The sequence below is a fragment of the Gnatocerus cornutus genome, chromosome 1, assembly GCF_029298725.1.
Source record: "Gnatocerus cornutus isolate USDA-ARS CGAHR chromosome 1, icGnaCorn1.1, whole genome shotgun sequence".
Lineage (NCBI taxonomy): Eukaryota > Metazoa > Arthropoda > Insecta > Coleoptera > Tenebrionidae > Gnatocerus > Gnatocerus cornutus.
The window spans coordinates 12366120-12390662 of record NC_142233.1 but is presented as its reverse complement, the minus strand read 5'-3'; the positions used below and the strand labels follow the sequence as shown (position 1 = coordinate 12390662).

The 24543-nt window shown below is 30.3% G+C and overlaps 1 protein-coding gene across 3 annotated transcripts in view; it reads right to left on the bottom strand.

Moving 5' to 3' along the window:
• Window positions 1-24543, bottom strand: part of side-VI (sidestep VI transmembrane protein) — a 481913-nt gene that overhangs the window by 54811 nt on the left and 402559 nt on the right. For all 3 annotated transcript variants that reach the window (XM_088044224.1, XM_088044994.1, XM_088045766.1), the window contains exon 7: window positions 2450-2613. In XM_088044224.1, the coding sequence (XP_087900350.1) occupies window positions 2450-2613 (164 nt within the window). The remainder of the gene's footprint in view (window positions 1-2449; window positions 2614-24543) is intronic.

Genomic DNA, 24543 nt, shown 5'->3' with positions numbered 1-24543 from the left:
AGTTTCTAACGAATATTTTCAAAAATTGTAAAATTAAAAAAAAATACAACAAAAAAACAAAATATTTATTAAAAAATCTAAATTATTTATTACAAAATTACTTTTTCTGTTGTTTTCAAATCAATTGTCAGATTTTTCTAATCATTTATCCACTAGAATTTTCTACTGACTGACTAAATTTGATATACAAATAACTAAGATAAACATGTTATAAAACGTGGTGAAAAGTGAATCAGAGAAGACCGAAAAACATAAAGCAATAATTTACAAAAAAGTTCCTAAAAGTGTTTGCGATAAAACGAAAAATTAAAAAGAGAGATCAGAAATAGAATTATAAAAAGATTGGAGACAAATTAAAATTAAGCAAAATAGTAGGATGGACTAAATATTTCAGAAGTGGAAATATAATGACAATAAGGTAGGTAAACTGAATTCAATTTATAATTAATAAAGGAACCAATGATGGGAAATAAATGTTTAGAATTAAAAAACCAACCAAATAAGATTCGACAAAGAGAAATATACTAAAACTACAGAAGAATGTTTAACAGCAAAATAAGATTTCAAGAGAAAGAAAAGATTACATAGAACAAGCATATTATCAAATAGTTATGTAAACAGTCTAGGTTATATAGCAAAACATTTAATAATATTTGAAAATCAAAAAAGTCAAGAGAAACATTTAAAGATACATTAAATAAGCAATTATGACGTAGAAAAAATTTTCTGGAACAACTACCTAAATTTGAGCAATAAATGAGAACGTTTAAAGAAACTAACGAAATAAAAATGAAATCTGAAGAATTATTTTAAGGGTTCCAAAAGAACTTATTGCTAAAAAATTCCTGAAAATTTATAGTATCCTTCTAAAAAAAACTAAAAAATGCCGAAAAACAACCAAATGCTGGGCGTACAATTTCAGAGAATCCTATTAAGAAAATCAAAAGACGCATCTTATTAGAGATCCCTAAACGCTTAGAAATTTCATAAAATCCATCTTCCAGAAAAATTCTCAACATTATAGAGCTAGAACATAATACAGAAACTTGAAAACTTATTGATAATAAAAAACACCAGAAACATTGAGAAAATGGAGTTGAAGATAATGTTAAAAAATATAAATAACGCATAATTCTTAAGCAGAAAGAAGATAGAAAAAGAACATGCGAAAAAGAGAAGAAAAATCAACAAATAAGAGAAAACATAGTAATAAAATATAGACAATAATTGAATAATTGATCAAATTAGAGAAGAATAGGAAAGTTGAATGCTTCGAAATAAAGATAAAATTATAACATAACGAAAGAAATAAAATTGAAAATTAGAAACAGACCTAAATTAAGAAGTAACCCATAGAAACAGAAGAAAAATGAGTGTTAAACTATGTATGAAGATCCTCAACCAGAAAATAAAAAAATAAACAAATAAAATAAATAAAGAACAGTTGCGGCAATTTACGCCTGATTTTACCTGATAGACGGGTTTTTTCTATATTTTTTGCATAGCTTAAATGTTGCAGTGGCGTATCGAAAAGTGACTCACTCGCATTTAAATCAGCGACAATTACTGTCAAAGACAATCTTTCTTCAAATTTAGCAACAACAGTTTTTTTTCGAGAAACTATATTAAAATTTACTTAAACCACAGTTGCGATCGGCGACTTTTGACAAAAAAATAATCTTTGATGCGCCACTGCGATTTTATCATTTTACAGAAAAAAATAAGGTTGGAAATAATTCAATGACGGCAACCATAACCCATTTTTCAGAACCTAAATGTAAATGTCTGTAAAAAATGCCAATTATAAATTATAAATTAGTTTCAGTTGTAAGAGATACTCTACTTTTGCAGGGCCGTATTCAGCTTTTTTTCTTAAAATGCTTTTTGAGTGGTAAATTTTGATGAGCTTTTAAATTTTAAATTTTAATTTTAAAGTTTTGGTGGCGGTGTTCTCAAGTTATGATTTTTTCCGAAAGTTGCAGTGTCTGACTTAAAAGTATACAGCACTGTTATTTTTTGAGAAATTTGATTAGTCTTATAATTTTCATTAAAAATTGCATATTTTTGTGTTTTTTTAATATTTTGATTTCATGTAAATATTTGAGCTTATTTTTAAAATATTAAGCAATTACTTGTTGTAATTAAAGTAAATAATTTATTTTGTTGAGACTTTTGAACTAGCGGATTTAAAACAGTTTAATTATTATTATAAATACATATTATATATTTTCATGTTTTGCACATTTTGTCAAAATCGCTGCATTTATTTGCGGATATTTCAACGAAACTTTGTGCATATAATTCCAATAATTTATAATGCTACCAATAATTTTGTTCATATTTAGAATGCCGTTCAAAATGTATATATTTTTAAAACCCCTGCAATGAATCCAACAACAACAAACAAAATTACCCAAATCAACATCCGCGACGTAAACTGAAAACCTACCGTTTGCGAGTAATTATATTTCGGCGGAAGTAACTCATTATTATCCATAGACCACGTAATTTTAGCCGGTGGTCTTGATCCAAACGTTTGGCACGGAATTTCATACAGTCTATCCGCTGAAAGAGGATTGTTGCTGATCATTATTTCCACATGAAGCGGTCGAACTGAAACAAAAAAAAAACAATTAATTGGAATCATGTGGGACAAACTGCAAATGGCAAATATTCGTTACGCCAAAGTAAATAAACAGCGGTGTTGCAAATTTAATTACCGCCGACATTTTTTACACCGGAACGTGAATTTCACGACGTAAGATTAAGGGCGGAAAATTTTCTCGAAATCTCATTTCAACCTCGTTCATTGTTTCGTTTTCGTGAGGGCTTGAGATAGAAGTCGGAACCTAATCGGCTGAGTCTTGGCTCATTGAGTTCGATGAACACAAACTCCGGGCGACCCGCAAATTGAGAAATTCAGATGTGAATAAACACAGTTTTATCATAAAGGGGTAGTTTTTTAGAGTGCGTTTTATTACGCGATGCGACATCGAGACTTCCAAGATAGATATAAAATCACTTTGTGCAATGGAGGGTTTGGTTGGATGTGGTCAAACTCGACCGGAGCGAATTCGTTTTGTATGAGAGCCTGAGGATAGATTTGTATAATAGGCGAGCAAGGAAGGGTCGTTTTCGATGGCGACTAAACCTGGATAGATGAATTTGATTTTAAATTCAACAATACAAGTCGCTTTTATGTCCAAAAAAGGCTGTGGGACATAATTTCGACCCTTTCATTTACACTGTCAACCGGCGAACGGGCACAAAATTGCGTTTTGTTATTATATGGAATTGTAATTAGACTCACAATAGAAAATTTAACCAATGGATCGACTTCTGCCACCAATAAATTACACTGCGGCTACTGAAAGTGATACTGTTATTACAACACTAGTGCATAATGCGAAACAGACAGCTCGATTTAAATATGCAAATAGCTGGCAAGAAATCGCAAACAAAAACAAGGCCGTCATAACACCGACAAATTCTGTCTGTTTTTTTTTATTTAAATATTAAATTGTGAATTCTGTCACAGGCAGATTGCTGATTTGTCATGTCAGTGAACCCACTTCACGTTAGGTAATAAAGCAATCTTTCTAGCGGCGGCACGAAATCATAGTGCCATTTACTAGTTCGAAGAGATTAAAAGAAACTTCTGAAAGCTTCTTTTGAAATCCCATTGCGTGCAGCAAATTCAATAAACCCTCCCAAGTGCAACGTTAACACTTTGAAATGCTTTACTCAATTAATCACTCTTTGTAAAGAGCGCACAACGTAGAACAAAATTCATGAAAATATGACGTTTTTAAATTAGACATCAGTATGCAACAGGTTTGCAAAAATTGTCGTGCAAAAATAATTAATTAAATAATCTCTGAAAGTTGGGATTGTGGATCCTCAAAATCCCTGCAAATTTACAAAATTTTGAAAACTTTCAGTAATCTTTTGGTTTCTTAACTTTTTAGGTGGTTTTGCCTATAATTTTGATCTTTGACTCTTGAAAAACAAGACAAAAATAGCAATTTTTCACAATTACATGCCTGTGCTTTTACAATTACAAAAAAAAAATGAAAAATACTGCGTGTTTCTTAGAGCGAAGATTCACTAAATTTGTCTGTCTAATTCTATAATTTTGTACTTTGGCATAGTTTAGACACAAGCTCAAAACAGTAATTTCGCTATATTTTAAGGTTCTAGTATTAAAAATACAAAATTGCAATTTTTTCTAAAAAAAATGTACTTTGGTGCAGTTGAAAAATAAGTCAAGAATATCAACTTTTCCAAACGCCATGTCTAACACATGGAAATTACGAAAATAACAGGCTTAAGAATCAAAACTTTGAAAATTTTGGCCCCCAAGAATAAAATTTTCTAAAACTTGTTTTATTTAACATAAATTTAATGAGTTTGTACTTTAGCACAGTTGAAAATGTTCTATATATCATTGTTCTATCGATAAAAGTACCAAAATTACAAATTCTAATAAAAAAAATGAAAATTTTGTTTAGTCCCCAAAATCAAAATATTGTATAACTTGTCTTTTTAGCTAATTGTGTACTTTGATGCAGTTGGAAACTGAGCTAAGAATAATAACCTCTCCAAATTTCATAAATATAGCAGTAAAGTTAGAAAAACGGGCGGCTTTTGAACAAAAATTTTGAGAATGAGAATTTTTGCTACTTCTCAAGAATCAAAATTTATAGACCTTGCCGTTTTTAACCTATATTTTGGCTCTTTGACACAATTGAAACTTAAGTCAAAAGAAACAAGATTCCAAGGTTTTACCCCATAGCTTTAAAATTACGAAAATGACAAACCTCAGAATCAAAATTTTAAAAATTTTTGTGTCCATTCGAAAGAAAAAATTTCCAAAATTTGTCGCTTTTGTTCAATCATTTTTGGCACAGTTGTAAAACAATTCTTGAATCGCAAATACGCTAAATATCATTGTCCTGACGTTCAAAAAACCAAAATTACAACTTTTAATTAAAAAAAAATCCAACTATTGGTTTGTCTTCAAAATAAAAATATACTAAAATTTGTTATTTTTGCGCGATAACTGTGTAGTAGCAGCAACCTCTTAAAATTTTATATTGATTGCATTAAAATTACGGAAACGACAAGCGTTGGGTTCAAAATTTAGAGAATTTTTGCAATATCCCATAAAAAAAGTTTGTTGATCTGAAGTTTAAAATTACGAAAATGAGTCTTTGAATTCAGATTTTAAATATTATTGCATCTTTTCAAAAATGAAAATTTCCAAAACTTGTCTCTTTTGATTAATAATTTTGTATTTTGGCACAATTGCGAACAAGTCTTGAGTAGTAAATTTCGTAAATTTCATTGTTTGATCGTTAAAAATAGCAAAATTACAAATTTTAATATAAAACTTCAAAAATTTTAGTTCGGACTCAAATTAAAAAATTCTAAAATAAATCTTTTTTGCGACATAGTTGTGTACTGCATCGAGACAGTTAAAAAGTGAGTCAAGAATAGCAATCTCTCCAAATTTTGTGTCTATCGTTTTAAAAGTATCAAAGAATAAAAATTTCACAAAATTTTGCAACCATCCAAGAATAAAAATTTCTGGAACTCGTGTTTTATCAACAATTTTGTCTTTAGCACAATTGAAACACAAGTCAAGATAAACAATTTTCCCAAGTTTCACACATCTAGTACTAAAATTACGAAAGTGACCTGACTTCTATTCAAAATTTTGAAAATTTTTGAATCCTTCCAAAAGTAAAAAACTCCAAAACTCGTTTTTTGGTTTATAATTTTGTACTTTAGTAGAGTTGAAAAACATATCATAGGTAATAAATCCACCAATTTTCATTGTTCCAACGTTAAAAGTATCAGAATCACAGATTTTATTAAAAAAAAAACAATTTTGGTTCGTCTTCAAAATGAAAATTTTTGTGATTTGTTTTTTTGCGAAATTAATGTGTAATTTGGCACAGTCGAAACACAAGTCAAGAATAGCAACTTTTTCAAATTTGATATCTACCGTATCAAAATTCGGAAAACAACAGACATTAGAATAAAAAGTTTGTAAATTTTTGCAACCTCCCATGAAAAAAAATTTTTAGAACTGTTGTTTTTTCTCTAATTCTGTTATTTCGCACAATTGAAGAACAAATGAAAAATAAAAACATCCACAAGTTCCACGTCGATACGAAAGAATAAAAATTTTTAAAGTTTTGAAAATGTTTCTGTCTTCCCAAAATAAAAAAAAAAATTAAAATTCGTTTTGTTTGTTTTATAATTATATACTTTGACATAGTCGAAAATCAAGTCATCAGTAGTAAATCCCAAAAATTTCATTGCTATAACGTTATAAATAATAAAATTACAGATTTTAAAGGAAAAACATCCAAATATCACTTCGACTTCAAATTGAAATTATTATAAAAGTCTTTTTTTGCTATAATTGTGTACTTTGGCAAATTTGAAAAATAAGTCAAAAATAGCAACCTTTCCAAGTTTCATCCCTATAGCAACAAAATTACGAAAACGACAAGTTTTTTAATAGAAATTTTGAAAATTTTTGCATCCACCCAAGAATTAAATTTTTTAATTTTGTCGTTTTTTATTTATAACTTAGTTCTTTGCCACAATTAAAACACATCAATAGTTACATTTCCAATTTTTTTCATTATAGATTTAAAATTACGAAAATAAAAAACCTAAAAATAAAAATTTTTAAAAATATTTGCATCCTCCAAAGAATAAAAATTTTCTTGCCATTTTTGTTATCCAGCTTTTTACTTTGGCAGTCGAAACTAGTAGTAAATCCCGTAAATTTTAGTTTGAAAATCTAGAAAGTATGTAGGCTTTAAATTAAAAAAATAGGCTCCAAAACCTTTATGAAATTAAAGCCGGAAGTTTATTATCTAGAGAAACAGAACCTGAAATCTTAAAAACCGGAGAAATCCTAAAAATCTACATAAGTATCTACAAAAACCTGTAAAAAAACCTAAAAAGCAAAAAATCTCGAAAAACAGAAGACAAAAAAAAAGTCTGATAGAAAAATTTAATTTCTTATCGGAAAACTACTGGAAGCCTAAAAGTGTGTATGCACGCCTAAACTCGCTGCGCACGCTCGATCATAAACCCGGTTTGTCCATGAGGGTTGTAATTGTGTACCTACTTATTACATTATTAGCTAATATAATTTATGTCACCTCCCTTAAATTGATGGGGAATTATGTGATTTCACGCAGTTCATCATGCCATTTAGCCATCTACCTATTTATAATACCGTATTTCAATATCCCGTCAAATTAAATTTAATAAATCGCGATTATCGATAAAATGATTGCGTGTCAGAGCGAAAAACGTCTCGAATAGGTACAATTTAGGGGTGTAATCTGTATGCTTAACATGAAGTGAAGACACACGTGTAACCAAATGACTTTCCCAAAACTTATTCAACATAAAAGTAAATAGACAACAATTGACTAATACCCTTTTCATAATCCAACGCCGCCAAAGTTGATTTAGTCGCAAGGATTTCCGCTTTCCCAAGCAATTATTGGAGCTGTTTGTGCCGGTGTGATTGGAATAAGATCTTTTCTAAACCGGCTGGCTGGCCCGGTAATGAACCCGTTCAATGTGCCAGTCACATTCGGCTCTCTTACACTTCTTTAACTGCCTATCCTGTTGATAAAGACCCCTTAAAAGAGACGTAAATTTATATTATCGAAATCGACTCAGCCTAATTCCGTTTCGAGGGTGAATCTCACACGCTCGGAGATAAAAAATCGCGAATTGAAATGGAAATTCAGTTTGAAATAGTTTCAAAGTAGTTTCGTGCTTGACCACCATTCCATTTAAATGCACTGCGGGCTGCACCTTACACTCTTTGTGGCGCGTTTCGTTTTATTTTTTTACATGGAACACGTCACTTCAAAGGCTTTCTTCCTTTTACAGCGTATCGTAATGTAAAACAAATACCCGTCGGAAGGTTTAACTAAATACCAGAGTTAATAAGAAAAATATTGATATGACTGTGTGGGGAAATACTTCATATCACGCTCAGCACCCTCTCTTTTAATTGAAACCGTAAAAGTTTATGGCTCGGGAGATATTTTATTTCTCGCTTTAGTACTCGTGTATCGGATCATTAAATCGGTAAAATCTCAGCACGAGGTATATTAATTAAAATCTCAAAAATTTGAGTGCTTCTGGACGAGAATGGTATAAATAATATAAAGGAACTTGAAATTTATTTCTCCTCGGAAAAACCGGAGGCGCTTGAATCGTGATTCATGATAAAAGGTCAGAACGGTACAGTAAGGCATATTTCTGGCATATAACCTGCGGGACCATTCCTCGCGTTTCCTGTCATCTGTGCTCCCGGAAGAATACATGCAAAGAATGATTTGCGCGAGAGGATCTTTATCTCCTAACGTTAAATGCAGGCTTTGAGTTGCCTAATTTCAAATCTGGTTCGCGATTTTTAGTGTCTTTAATTTAATCTTTTAATAATGTACCTCTTTTATAAGTTAATATTCCTTTCACCAATAGTGTAAAAACCTGTCATTATGGTTCCTACTTCTTAACTGTGACATTAAATTTCGTTCCTACGAGTAGATAAAAAAAAACGTATTTTGAGTTGCCTACATTAAATAAAATACAATAATTAGTGAAGAGAGAAACCAACGTCATGTATTCGACAAAACTAAAATCTTTTATTTTACACAGGTAAATCTGCTAGTAGAGAAAAAATAAATATACAAACCACGGGTGAGAACACTTTTCTAGCTCTCTCTTTTTAATTTCCCTCGATTCTTCGAATCTCTGGAAATTATAAGAGTCGGGTCAGAAAAGTGTCTTTTCCCTCTTGGTATATATTTACAAATTACGTTCTATACCGACCTTATTAGATTTGGCAGATTTGGCAGAAGTACAAAAAAAATCAACATTTTTTAAAATACTGTACAAGCTGTCCCAGAACTCTCGAATCTAGGAAATTTGAAGATTTAAAACAAATGCAAAAAAAGTGAAATCAAAACCATAAATCGCCCAGACTATAAAATAGGTAAGATATCCAGAGGATTTTAAACATTCAAGACTTTTAGAAGTATTCGGTAGCTGAAGTACATAAAAAATCTACCGGATCTAAAGAAATATTTTAATATAAAAAGAAGACACTTTTCAAAATTGGAGGTAACAAAATGGGAAACTAAAAAAAAAAACAAAAAAAAAATTCAAAAAAGTAGAATAAAATACAAAAAGGCCAGAAAATCTTAGAAAACTGAAGATAAAGATTATTTTAAAATTATGTATGATGATGTCCGGTGGGATAACATTTCAAAAATTCACAAAACCGACAATACAAAAATTCAGAGGATCTAAAAGATTCACAGAAAAATAAAAGTTAGAAAAAAAGAAAAAAAATCTAAAGATACATCTACACTAGAAAATTAGAAAACTATGTTAAATAAGAAAATCTAAACAACTTGAGCTTTCTGGATTATTAAAAAAATTTAGAGAAGCTAGAAAATCGAAAAAGTTTAAGTATCTAAATGAAATTCAATTCCGGCAATTTGAAATGACTTTGAAAATCCAACATATGCTCAAGTTAGCATCTTTAGATAGTTTCATTACTTAAGTTTCTTTAATTTTGTTAGTTTTTCTAGACTATCTAGATTCGCGAGTACCTCTAGTTGTTCTAGTTTATCTATTTTCTTTAGTTTTGCAAGTTTTTTAAGGTACTCAAGTTTAGTTTAGTGCTAGTTTTTCAAGTTAGCTTCTTTAGTTGCTCAGGTTTTTCTAGTTTTTTAGACTCTTCAGTTTATGTCGTTTCTTTAGTTTCAATAGTTCCTCTAATTTCGCTAGTTTCTATAGTTCCTCTATTTTCTCAAGTTTCTTAAATAATTCAAATTTCACTTCCAAGTTTTAATAAATTTTCTCTAGTTTATAGATTTTCTAGTGTTTTTAATTTTGCTGGAGTTTTAGTTACACGAGTTTCTGTAGTTACTTCTTACTCTAGTTTCTCTACTTTCACTAGTTTCTTAAGTTCCTCAAATTTCTCTAGTTTCTTGTGTTGCTTCAGTTTTTCTAGTTTGCTAGTTTCTGTAGTTTCTTTAGTTTATCTTTTACCTCTAGTTTTTTTAGTTAATCTAGTATCTCTAGGTTTGTCTTTAGTTGTTCTTTTAGTTTTGTTAGATTTTTTAGTTTATGTAGTTTCTCTAGTTTCACTAGTTTTTATAGTTCCTTTAGTTTTGTTAGTTTCTTTAGTTTATCTAGATTTTCAAGTTTCTTTAATTTTTCTAAAATTTTTAGTTACTCCAGTTTTTCTAGTTTACCTAGTTAACTCTAGTTTTGACAGTTTTTTAAGTTATTCAAGTTTCTCTAGTTTTGTTAGTTTCTTAAGTTGCTTAAGTTTCTCTAGTTCGTTAGTTAATGTAGATTCTCTAGTTTATCTAGAACTTCTAGTTTTTCTAGTTAATCTAGTATCTCTAGTTTTGCTAGTTTGAAACTTGAAAATCTAGATAAACTAAAGAAACTAACAAAACTAAAGGAACTATAAAAACTAGTGAAACTAGAAAAACTACATAAACTAAAAAATCTAACAAAACTAAAAAAACTTTTGCAACTAAAGACAAAACTAGAGATACTAGATTAACTAGAAAAACTAGTTTTGATAGTTTTTTAAGTTACCCAAGTTTCTCAAGTTTTGTTAGTTTCTTAAGTTGCTTAAGTTTATTTCGTTAGTTAATGTAGCTTCTCTAGTTTATCTAGAACTTCTAGTTTTTCTAGTTAATCTACTATCTCAAGTCTTGCTAGAATGAATAGTTGCTCGAGTTTTTTATTTCGTTAAATTTTCAAGTTTATGTAATTTCTCAAGTTTTACTAGTTTTTATAGTTACTTTAGTTTCATTAGTTTCTTATATTCCTCAAGTTTCTCTAGTTTCTTGTGTTTGTTTAAGTTTCTCTAGTTCGTTAGTTTCTGTAGTTTCTCTAGTTGCACTAGTTTTTTAGTTCCTTTAGTTTTGTTAGTATCTTTAGTTTATCTAGATTTTCTAGTTTCTTTAATTTTTCTAAAGTTTTTAGTTACTCCAGTTTTTCTAGTTTACCTAGTTACTCTACTTTTAATAGTCTTTTAAATTACTTGAAAATTCTCTAGTTTATCTAAAACTTCTAGTTTTTCTAGTTAATCTAGTATGTCTAGTTTCGCTAGCTTGGTTAGTTGCTCGAGTCTTTCACTTTCGTTGAATTTTCTAGTTTATGTAATTTCTCAAGTTTTACTAGTTTTTGTAGTTACTCTAGTTTCATTAGTTCCTTCAGTTTATCTAGATTTCCAAAGTTTCTTTAATTTCGCTAGAGTTTTTAGTTACTCGAGTTTCGCGAGTTTATCTAGTTTCTCTAGTTTTGTTAGTTTCTTAAGTTACTCAAGTTTCTCTCGTGTCATTAGTTTCTTGTGTTGCTTAAGTTTCTCTAATTCGTTGGTTACTGCAGGTCCTGTAATTTATCTAAAATCTCTAGTTTCACTATCCAGTTTTTGCTAGCGTCTTTAGTTCCATAAGTTTCTCTGGTTTCCAAAGTTTCTTTAGTTTTGTTTTTCTAGCATTGTTAGTTTCTTGAGTTGCTTAAGTTTTTTTAGTTCGTTAGTTACTGTAGTTTCGCTAGTTTATTTAGAACCTTTAGTTTTTTGATGTAGTTAATCTAGTACCTCTCCTTTGGCTAGCTCCTTTAGTTGCTCAAGTTTTTCTAATTTTGTTAAATTCTCTTGTTTATGTAGTTTTTCGAGTTAATCTAGTATCTTTATATTCGCTAGCTTTAGTTTTACTAGTTTTTATAGTTCCTTTAGTTTCGTTAGTTTTTTAATTTCGTTAGAGTTTTTAGTTTCTCGAATTTGTCAAGTTTAGTTGGATTTTCTAGTTTTTCTAGTCGTTTAGTTTTGCTAGTTTCTTTAGTTATTACTCAAGTTTCTGTAGTTTCTCTAGTTAATGTAGTTTCTCAAGTTTTGTTAGTTTTACTTCATTTTAGTTGCACAAGTTTTTCAAGTTTTGTTAGATTATATTGTTTATCTAGGTTCTTCAGCTTCTATAGTTTCTCTAGTTTCGCTAGTTGTTTTTATTACACGAGTTTCTGTAGTTTAGTTGGTTTCTCTAGATTCTCAAGTTTTTCTTGCCAATCAATTTCATCAAGTTTCTCTAGTTTTTTTAGTTTTTTAGTAAATATAGTTACTCGAGATTCTTCAGTTTTCCCAGTTTTTTTTATTTTCTCTAGTTTTATTAACTTTTTTATTTATTTTAGTTTCTCTACTTTCTATAGTTTCCTTTGTTCAAAATTAATATGTAGTTATTACAGGTATCTAACTTATTCCTTTTAAATCCTGCTGATTTCTTTCATTGTCCTTTGTCAGTCGGTAAATTCTCTGCAGGAAAATTAACGTATCTATAGCCCAGGCCATTGAATATCTTCAGCTTGATTTTCAGTAAATATGCATATATTTTCGTCAATTTCCTCTATTTACACATAAAATTTATATCTGAATAATTAGTCATCAGCTAAACTTGTCGCCACCAGTGCTTGCATGGTGCAAAAACGCGGTCTGTTTCGGATGATGCCATTATACATTTGTCTTCCAAACTACACCTGTCACTTTAAAAATAACTGTCTCACGATAAGCTCTAGTCCGGACTATTATCATGAGAAATTCTCTTTTAACTGCAACCGATGAGATTTACGAAATTTATTAATGAAAAACGCCTGTCGAAAAGGTGCCCAAATTAGTTACTCTCGATCTAACCTAATAAATTATTGGCCCGGGCCGTAACCAAGACAAATCCTGAGAGTTATGGGAGTACAAACTAAATATGCTGATGGAACAGGATGGTTATCCAACTATATTTCATAAAATCTTCGTTTCCGCGCATCTATTATACTTGCCATATGCAGCAACCGCGGCCCTGCAGGAGCCGGCCTGTTTGATAGGGGCGCTAGCAGGATATGGATATTAAGGTTGCAGGAATGTATATACTATTTCCGTTATATATGCGATTTGGTGCGGTCTTATCAGCGCTCTTGCTCCAACTGTATGAAAATGCATTCAAATCGTATATTAGCATATTCAAATGTCGTACTATCTGGGAAGCTGGCAAGAAAAAGTGCGAGCGACTCGAATTAAACACAACGAGCTGCGGGCTAACGAAAGACTGCAATATTTGTGTTGGTACGGAAACTTTAATAGCAATTTTGAAAGTTTCAAGAATCATTAATTAGCACACGGGCGATCATAGCGACAATAATTCGCAGGACTTGGTACTTAGAAGACGAATTTTGTTCTTATTTTTAAGTTAGGGATTTTTATTTGGCGCTGGAATTTGAAGCAGTTGGTGGTCGTGTAATGGGTTTGCTGATAACGGTGCAGCAGTTGTAAAAATTCAGATAAAAGATATTATATTTTCAGTTTTATACGAAATTATTTGTGTTTTTAATAAAGAATACAAAATGTTAAGCCAAGAACAGACTGGGAAGTAACTAACTCGCGATCCTTTTCGCGCGAGTTCTTCTTTACGTGTTTAAACTGCGATAAAAATTGCAAGTTTCTGTCGCGAGAGTCTTTTGCAATTTGTCACTGACCCGTTTACACGGGCAACAAGGAGATCTGAGTTACTATTTACTATTTTTGAGTCGTGGACTAACTCTAGAAAATTTCAAAATGATATAGTAAAAAACTAAAATTTTATAAATGTTTATTTAGAAGTCCAGACGGTCTACAGTAAAATTTGTAATTTTGGTAATTGTAGAACTACAGTTACGAAATTTGAAAAAATATTACTTTGGAGTCATAGATTAACTCTAATAAGTTCCAAATTGTAGAGCAAAAAACTCAAATTTTGGAAATGATCATTTTGAAGTCCCAGCGAAAATTTCCGATGTCCTCCAGTAAAATTTGTAATTTTGGTAATGTTAGAGCTACAGCTACGAAATTTAGGCAAATTACCATTTTTAAGTTGTGGATTAACTTTACCAAATTGCAAAATTTTAGAGTAAAAACTCAAATTTTAGAAATGTTTATTTTGAATTCCAAACAAAAATTTCCGACGTCTTCCAGTCAAATTTGTAATTTTGGTAATTGTAGAGTTACAAGTACAAAATTTGAGACAAATACTATTATGAAGTTGTAGATTAACTCTAGAAAGTTGTAAGATTGTAGAGCAAAAAACTCAAGTTTTAAAAATGTTCATTTTGAAGTTCATGCAAAAATTGTCGACGTCTTCTAGAATAATTTATTTTGATAATTGTGGAGCTACAGCTACAAAATTTGGGAAAAATACTATTTTTTAGTCCTAAATTAACTCGTTAGAATTGCAAAATTGTAGAGCACAAAAATCATATTTTAAAATTGTTTATTTTAAAGTCCTAACAAAAATATCCGACGACCTTCAGTAAAATTTGCAATTTTAGTAATTTTAGAGCTACAACTACGAAATTTAAACAAGTTACTATTTTTAAATGTCTTATTAACTCCACGAATTTTCAAAATTCTAGAACAAAAAAGTCAAATTTTAGAAGTGTGTATTTTGCAATTCAACCAAATATTTCCGAGGTTCTCCAATAAAATTTGCAATGTTGCTAATTTTACTGCTACAGCTACAGAATTTAAGAAAGTTGCCATCTTTAAGTCGTAAACTCACTTTACCAAATTGCAGACCAGTAAAACAAGAAACTCAAATTTTAAAATTGTTTATTTTGAAGTCCATGCAAAAATTGTCGACGTCTTCTAGTATAATTTATTTTGATAGTTGTGGAGCTACAGCTACAAAATTTGGAAAAAATACTATTTTTTAGTCTTAAATTAACTCGTTAGAATTGCAAAATTGTAGAGCCCAAAAATCATATTTTAAAATTGTTTATTTTAAAGTCCATACAAAAATATCCGACGTCCTTCAGTACAATTTGCAATTTTAGTAATTTTAGAGCTACAACTACGAAATTTAAAGAAGTTACTATTTTTAAATGTCTTATTAACTCCACGTATTTTCAAAATTCTAAAGTAAAAAAGTCAAATTTTAGAAGTGTGTATTTTGCAATTCAACCAAATATTTCCGAGGTTCTCCAATAAAATTTGCAATGTTGCTAATTTTACTGCTACAGCTACAAAATTTAAGAAAGTTGCCATCTTTAAGTCGTAAACTCACCTTACCAAATTGCAGACCAGTAAAACAAGAAACTCAAATTTTAAAATTGTTTATTTTGAAGTCCATGCAAAAATTGTCGACGTCTTCTAGTATAATTTATTTTGATAGTTGTGGAGCTACAGCTACAAAATTTGGAAAAAATACTATTTTTTAGTCTTAAATTAACTCGTTAGAATTGCAAAATTGTAAACCCCAAAAATCATATTTTAAAATTGTTTATTTTAAAGTCCAAACAAAAATATCCGACGTCCTTCAGTACAATTTGCAATTTTAGTAATTTTAGAGCTACAACAACGAAATTTAAAGAAGTTACTATTTTTAAATGTCTTATTAACTCCATGTATTTTCAAAATTCTAATGTAAAAAAGTCAAATTTTAGAAGTGTGTATTTTGCAATTCAACCAAATATTTCCGAGGTTCTCCAATAAAATGTGCAATGTTGCTAATTTTACTGCTACAGCTACAAAATTTAAGAAAGTTGCCATCTTTAAGTCGTAAACTCACTTTACCAAATTGCAGACCAGTAAAACAAGAAACTTAAATTTTAAAATTGTTTATTTTGAAGTCCATGCAAAAATTGTCGACGTCTTCTAGTATAATTTATTTTGATAATTGTGGAGCTACAGCTACAAAATTTGGGAAAAATGCTATTTTTTAGTCCTAAATTAACTTTTTAGAATTGCAAAATTGTAGAGCACAAAAATAATATTTTACAATTGTTTATTTTAAAGTCCAAACTAAAATACCAGACGTCCTTCAGTAAAATTTGCAATTTTAGTAATTTTAGAGCTACAACTACGAAATTTGAAGGAGTTACTATTTTTAAATGTCTTATTAACTCTACGAATTTTCAAAATTCTAGAGCAAAAAGTTTGACCTTTTCAAATTTTAGAAGTGTTTATTTTGCAATTCAACCAAATATTTCCGAGGTTCTCCAATAAAATTTGCAATGTTGCTAATTTTATCGCTACAGCTACAAAATTTAAGAAAGTTGCCAACTTTAAGTCGTAAACTCACTTTACCAAATTGCAGACCAGTAGAACAAGAAACTCAAATTTTAAAATTGTTTATTTTGAAGTCCATGCAAAAATTTCCGACGTCTTCCAGTAAAATTAGTAATTTTGGTAATTTAAGAGTTGCAGCTACAAAATTTAGAGAAGATACTATTTTTAAATCGTGTATTTGCCCTACAAAATTAAAAAACTGTAAAGCAAAAAACTCAAATTTTAGAAACGTATATTTTGAAGTCCATGCAAAAGTTCCGACGTCTTCCAGTAAAATTTGTAACTTTGGTAAGTTAAGAGCTACAGCTAAGAAATTTAGAGAAGTGACGTTTTTTAAGTTTGTCTGGGATTAACTCTACCAAATTAAACAAAAAACTCAAATTTTAGAAATTTTTGGCGTTGCGTCCTCTAGTAAAATGTTTTATTTTGGTAATTTACAGCTACGAAATTTGGAGAAGTTACTATTTTTGACTCGTGGATTAACTGTACTGTAAATTTTAAAATGATAAAGCAATAAACTAAAATTTTTGAAATTTTGAAAAAACGACTTTTTGTGCATGAATTAATTAGCTATGAAATCCATTCAATAAACAACAGGTTTGTATGTTCGAATTGATTGCTCAGTTGCGTTTTTTATTATAAAAATTTCTTTGATAAAGAGAATGTCAGCCAATCATACGATTTTTTTCTTATTTTAATCGGATTTCAGTTTGTTAGAAAAAGGTGTATCTTTAAATATAAATTTCTAAAAAATATCTGTTATGTTCTAGAAGTTTGTAATTTGGCATGATTAATAAGCATGATTAAAATGGTTACATGGCAAATTTCGTTATTATAGCATTAAACTTGCATTTTCTAGTCTGAATGCATTTGGAATTGTAATTATTTTCTATTATGTTCTTTTTCTTTTAAATTCTCGAATTTTTGATCAAATAGATTTATTTATTTTTTTTTATTATCTAATTTACTTAAGTGTTTCTATTCTTAAACTTTCTTACATTCTATTAATTTTAAGATGTTCTTAGATTTTCTAATACTGCTTCATGTTACATCGTCTTTGAGCCCTTAACAAATTTATTTTTGGATTTTCTTTTAATCCCATGTTTTTTTTAAATTTCCCGATTCTATTTAAAATTTGTCTTTTAGCATGTTTTCTTTATTCTTCCCTAGAGCTTTTTTTAGACTGTTTGATTAAATTCTTCTTAAGTTAAAGTCTCTCAATTCTGTTTAACTTTTCTAGAATGTCTTTCAAATTCCTAGATTTTTTTTTGATTTTAAATAAATTATTTTCAGATTTACTGAGCTTCTCTTTGCTTCGTTGTCATGAATTCTTCAACAAAAAGTTAGAGTTTTTTTATATTCAAAGCTTTGATTTTTAAAATTTTTTCTTTTGGATTTTATAAATACTCCAGTTTCTTAACAGTTTTAGACTTTTAGATGTTTTTCTCTTGATTTTGTACAGTAACTCCTATTAAAAGTTTAAAAGTTTCGAGATTTTACCGTCATTAGTTTTACCGAATTTTCGAGACGAAATTTCAATTTGCTGTGATTTTCGAGATGCATTGAATTATTTTTCGGATTAATTCGTCTATTTCTATTTATCGAAATTTTTGCACATATTGCACATTCTTTGAAATTTTTACTCTTTTGAGTTCCTGAATGTTCTAGATGTTTCGGATTTTCTAGAATCTATTTAATGAATTCATAAAATTGCACTCGTAGTTTTATCTTCCGGTAAAAATATAATTTTAGAATTCCGAGGATAATCAAAGAATATTCATTGTTAGCGTAACTAGGAGGAAATCAATTTTAGCAAACCTCATTACCGAAACAAGCTTGTTCCCAATTACTCAAACGACGTCGAAATTATAAAAATAACTGTCATTAACCACGACCGTAAATGATATTAAACGGTCTTTACCTGAAATTCCAGCAAGAAGTAATAATTCCAACAATTACGTTAAGCTGTATAAAAACGGAGAAGCATGTACCCACGTCCACAACATATCATTTCGATAAACATCTACGATTGCTGCAAATAAACCTTCCCAGGACATAATTTTAGTGGTGGCGGAGATATTCGTGACAACGGCGTTTGTGCGTAATTAGCGTATAAGGGAAGGGGGTGAGTGTCGATAATTTCGTCGCATTTAAAGTGAATTAGTGGACGAGGGCGTAAGGTTCTGTTCCATTGAACTTGCAGACATAGTAAATCCGTCGGTAACGGGGCTAATCTGCATAATGGCTTGTGAATATTGCCAGTGCTGCCACCACAGAGAACACGGGACTTCTGTAACCTGACCGATAAATTATACGAAACGTCAAAACGCGGCTTCACGCTGCACTGCCTTACGCCCCCGGTATTTCCCCGAAGATATTTCAATTATTTCCGCGAGAGGTGTGCGGCTCGTAAATAAAACGTGCCGTGTTTGCATCCAATTAAAACACTAATTATTTTGGAATAAAAGATTAAACGTAATTGCCTCGAACATGTATCATAGAAGACGAGAGTGTCGGCGTGTTTCTTTAATTAAAATTTATATCGCTGCATTCAATGAAGCAATATGAGACTCAATTGGGCTCGGTGGCGCGCGATAACAAGCCGCCAAAACGATTTTCGAATAAATTCGACGCCCGTCAGCACACCACCTCGCTCGCTTGCAAAAAGTCGAGTGAATAAGCTCAATAGCGCAGATCCGGACTCGAGGATGCTTTGGAGAAATTTCGAGGAAATTACGCTATTTTGGGCCGAATTTCACTCAAAACATTCAGTTTAGTTCTAATTTTTAAGGTCAGTTGTTTTAAATATCCTTGTTGCCTGTGTAAACGAAACTGTGAAAAATTGCCAAAGACAGAACTCGCTAGCGTCTCGCAAGAATAAGTTTGTAAAATTGTTCTATTTTGGTGCTTTATTATCAATTCGACACTTTTAGGTGATCAATTTTCACAATTTTTTTGGTTAGTTTTTACGGTCTATTGCATTATTTAGTGTGGATTCTTTCAAATTTTTTAATTTTTATTAGAGACTTTTTTTTTATTTTTTTTGAATGCTTTGCTTTATAATTATATGAGCACTATGGCCGTTAGTTGATAAAAACAGAAACAGACTTAGGGCTCGATTTCAAGTGTGACTTGCGTTACTGCAAATCCCATTTGCAACATAGCAACGCCAATCACATTGCTCATACCTTGGCAACGGTTGCAAATTTGCGTTAACGCAGTGACTTGAAATCGACCCGCTATATCACTACTACCAGTTATGGCAAAAATTTTTGAAAAGTTTTTATATCACCAAATTTTGAAGTAGTAAAGCATCATATATTATCTGACAAACAATTCGGTTTTCGGAAAAATCTATCAACCGTTGACGCTATTAACGCGTTAATTAATAAAATTAATGCTTCCTATGAAAACAAATCGATTTACACCACAGCTTTTCTTGATTTATCGAAAGCTTTTGACTGCATATCTCACGATATTTTAATCAGAAAACTGTACTTTTATAACTTTCATCCGAATAGCATAAAACTATTGGCCTCTTACTTATCCAATCGATTTCAATCTGTTTCATTAGACGGCAAACAATCAACTCTTACTCATATAACGTATGGTGTTCCTCAAGGGTCGATACTAGGACCACTACTGTTTTTAATCTATGTAAATGACCTACCAGAATTTATGTCAGATGTTGACATTACACTTTATGCTGATGACACTACCATTGGGATTAAAGGTACTTCTTCTAGTCTAGATCTATAAAAAATTCTAAAGATAAGTCTATTGTTAATATCAATAAGTGGTTTACCAGCAACAAATTATGTCTCAACAAAACAAAAACTGGCAACCTTCTTTTTACCCTAAAATATTGTAATAATTTATTTGAGGATGGAGAATATGTCAAAAATGCTAAATATTTAGGTTTATTTATTGACTCTAACTTATCCTGGAACAAACAGGGAGAATACCTGGCCAATAAATTAAGCAAAAACATTTACTTACTAAGAAACTTAGCTAACAGTCTATCACGGGAAATGTTAAAAAGAATTTATTATGGTCTAGTCCACTAAAATTTAGAATATGGAATTCTGATATGGGGTCATAGCTCTAGTGCCAATAGACTCTTTAAGCTTCAAAGACGAGCATTAAGAATCGTTTGCAATTTAAGCTACAGGGAAGATTGTGCAAGTCACTTTAAAGAATCAAAAATTCTCACTTTACCATCATTATACATATTTAAATGTTTAGTCTACTTAACCAATAATATACATCTATTCGACAAACTTAATGCGTTTCACTCAGTCATAATAATATGGGCTTAACAAATCTCGAACAGCCACGAACTACTTTTGCATAAAATTTTATAACATTTTACCAGCGGATATAAAACTCTTGCCAGTCAAAACTTTTCAAAGGAAAATAAAACATTTTTTAACAAATAATTGCTTTTAGTCAGTGGAGGAATTCTTAAATTTTGATTTTAGGCGAGACCTGTCATTTTAACGTGTTTTATTATGTATGTTTCTTAGATTTTAACTTGTGTCAACTTTTTGTAATTTTATACTATTGTAATGTCTTCGATTTTAATCTGTATAACCTAGACCTTTGGTTAAACCTTACAAGTTTTTTTGCCAACAATAAACATTATTATTATTATGATGATAAACATTGAAGATCTAAAAAATTCTAAATTCTGTTACTTAAGAAAACCTAAGAATAAAATAAAATCTAACAGAATATTGTAGATTTGTTTAAACCTTTTTTGTTCAAATGTAACAAAAATTTCGTACATATTAGGATTACATTAAATTTTCGGTAAACTACGATTATTCGATTTAATCCCAAGCGATTTATTTCTTCATTATGCAGCCCGGAATTAAATTTCACAAACTTTAACAAAAAAAATGAGAACAAGTTTTTGAAATTACAAATACTTTATAAGAGATGTTTATGTCGTCTGCTCCCAAACTGTGAAATAAAATTTCTCTCCTACAAGTAAATAAAGAAAAGCGTATTTTGGGTTGCCTATATTTAAATATTTAGTAAGAATGGAAACAAACGGTATGTAATACGTCAAAAACAAACATATTTTATTGGTTGTGGGTTAGAAATTTGTTATCAGCAGTTAAAAACTTCTTCGGACTTCAAGAAATAATAACGCTCGAACTAGAAAATTATTTTTTCTTTCTTGGTAAATAATTACTACTCCTATTTAATAATGAAATATAACAATAAAATGTACAATATGTAACAAATAAAAATAATAATTACAAATAAAAGAACGAAAACTTGAAAAACCAACCCAACATGTCCACAACTTTTCTCTTTTTAAAAATGACTGTTAAGCGGAAAACTTTCGGATCTCCTTCATACTTTTCCACATTTTCCAACATTTAACATACTTTGAGAATCCTTCAAGAAAGTGTAAATTAGGAAAGATTAAATATGCAAAGAAAACATTTCAGAAATACTCGCTAAAAACAGAATAAAATAACCCCGACTGCCGAAGTTTTCGAAACAAATATCGCTTATGAATTAGCAGATTTAGCGACGAAATGATGATATAAAAAAATGATAATCAATCAAATAAGAGATTAAAGTTTTAAGCGGCGGAATGAGGCTCGGAAAAGAGAGCAAAAAAGTAACAGGATCACTTAAATGATTCAAAAGTAAAGCAAATAATGGGCATTATTTATAATATATTATAATGACATTGCATTAAAATTTTTAAATCTTCTAATAGATGGCGCCACTAATTATGTTAATTTTGTTGTAACTTGACAGGGATGACAACAGCACGTCAAATGTCACCAAAATGAGTTGTATAATCTATAATGAAGGTTGTAATACAGCCCAATTACATTACAAATGTCACTAAAATAAGCATAGTACACAACGCATTTTTTTTATTACACAACGAAGATACAAAATAGCTATATTGATTGTTGCACAAATGGTGGATGCGCCGGGATATTTCGCAATGTGATGAATTGAGGTGAGAATTTAATTGCAAACTTAACTGATCACGATCAAAAATAGAAATAATCAGAACTCGTGGGATCAACGTTAATGCTGGAATATTTGAGTACATGCTCTTCCGCCTATAAAACGCATTAAATCGCATTTGTCACTCGACGGAATTTAAAAGATAATAACGCAGCGAATTACCGATGATTTATTCGTTAGCCAAAGCTAATTTTAATTAAAAACCAGTTGAGTGAACAAACAATTATAGGTGGAATGGCCACCGATAACAACCTATTTGAGAAAATTGAATTTCGTATTAGCTCGTCAAAATTGTTGAAAAGCGGTTATTTATGAGAAAGATAATTTTCCGACTAATTTTTTTAATTTCCAGATGGTTAGTCGCAGAGCTTGAGAAAAAGTAACCAAGTGGCACTTAATTATTCGCTTTTATTAAATTTTTCTTAATTCGTTTTTGGAACAATTTTAAAAAGCGAAGATTTACACTAATTCCTGTTAATTCAGTTTAGCGAAATGAAATTACTACTTAAGCTCTCTCAGCACAGCTTTTGTAGAGTGGCCGGACTGCCGATTATGAATATTCATGAAGGGAAGTTGTCCCATAACTTGCATGTGAGTTATTTTATTCAAGCGGATAGATGCATATAACTTGACTTTCCAAAGGGAATTTTAAAACGACGCCAATTAAAAGTTCCCGGCGAGCTCACAAAAACCGATGTTGGAAGCGTCTTGGCATAATTTGATTGAAAATTTAGAAGCTATTCAACTTGGCAACTTCGCAACCTCCAACCGAAAGTAAAATAATTAAAAATCAACCTTCATCGCGTCTCGGCGCGCCTAATCACCTAATTTCGAATTAACGTGGCATTTTTTAGCCGGCGATAATTCACTGATGGTTGAGATCTAGTCTCTTGGAAAGGCCCGATTTTCTTTCTCCCGATACAGTTGTCTGCAAAAGTTTTCCAGCGGCTCTTTCGAGAAACCATGAAAACGAACTTCAGGAACGCGGTATCTGTTTTCACGCATAGAATATCAATGAGACCACAGCAACGTCTGATCTGCTGCTGAAAGATACTTTGCACTTGAAATTCCTCTCAAAAACGAATTCAGTGATTTCTACAAGCTATGTACAGAGAATGTGCGCTAATTATTCCGACTTGAAAGCTGCATAACATTTTTCTGAATATTATTAACCCATTGGTTGCCATTTAATTATTATTTTGTTTAATAACTACAATTTAACACCAGTTAAAAAAAATTGTTTAAAAATCGCCATTTTCTGATTCGGTGCTGCAAGAGTTACATTATGGCATTGTTTCCAATGCTTTAAAAAACTCATTACAGCACTGTTTTGTGGGTTGGTCAAAACTATAATTGATGACAGTTGACACTTGAATGACGACTGTTCTAGAAAAATTTTTCTAAATAAAATCTTAACATTGTTTTTCTAAAAAAACGTAGAAATACTGCTTTTTTAAAAAAATAATTTAAAATACAGGTTTCATAAGAAAATACCTTAATTGCAGCCAAGAAGTTGTAGATAAAATCTTGTATAATATTCGCGTTTAAAACAAGTTATTAAACAAGTAAAAGGACGGTCTATATTTCAGCACAAGTGTTGTAATTGGCCTCTGGAACAAGCATTAAATATTTTTTCTATATTTCAGTTTTTATTTCAAATTTTTTGAGTCTTTTTGAGCTTATTTTCGAAAAATTGTACGGTTAACTGAAACCTCATTTTCGAAAAGTTGTACGGTTGACTGAAACCTAAGCCGGATTCTGCAGATTAAGCAAAAAAGCTTTTTATGTATATTTTTGAATCAATCTGAGGGTTACTAGGGTAATTATTTAAAATCCAAAGCACACTATTTTTGCAAACTAATTATTCATACATACATAACAAAAAGATTTAAATGTGTTTTTGGCAATTTTAACTAAAAAGTTTTGTTTCAAACACGTATCTAAAAAGTTTTTGCAGACTCATCTGCTACGCCTCGTCCGTAAACAGCGACGATTAGTTTGTAAAAACTGTATTTTAGGTACTTGCAGTAAAAATAACTATCAGTGATTTTTTATTCTGACACCAAAAATCGTGCTAAAAACTGCTTTTCTTAAACGATTTTTAGTGACTTCTCATTTTAGTACCCTTTTTGATGCCAGAATAAAAGTCACTAAAAACCTTATTTTAGAATGATTTTTGAAAACTGATCGTCATTCTAGTGCCGTATTATAAAAAATCTTATACTCATGATTTGCGAAAATGTCCCATTAAATTTTTATACACAAAAAATAAGGTTCTAAATCTCAGTTTTGGATTTTTAATTCATTCATTTCTATTAAGAAGCTTTCTAGAACTTGACATTTCTGGAATTTTTGTTTTTTAGTTTTAAAAAGTT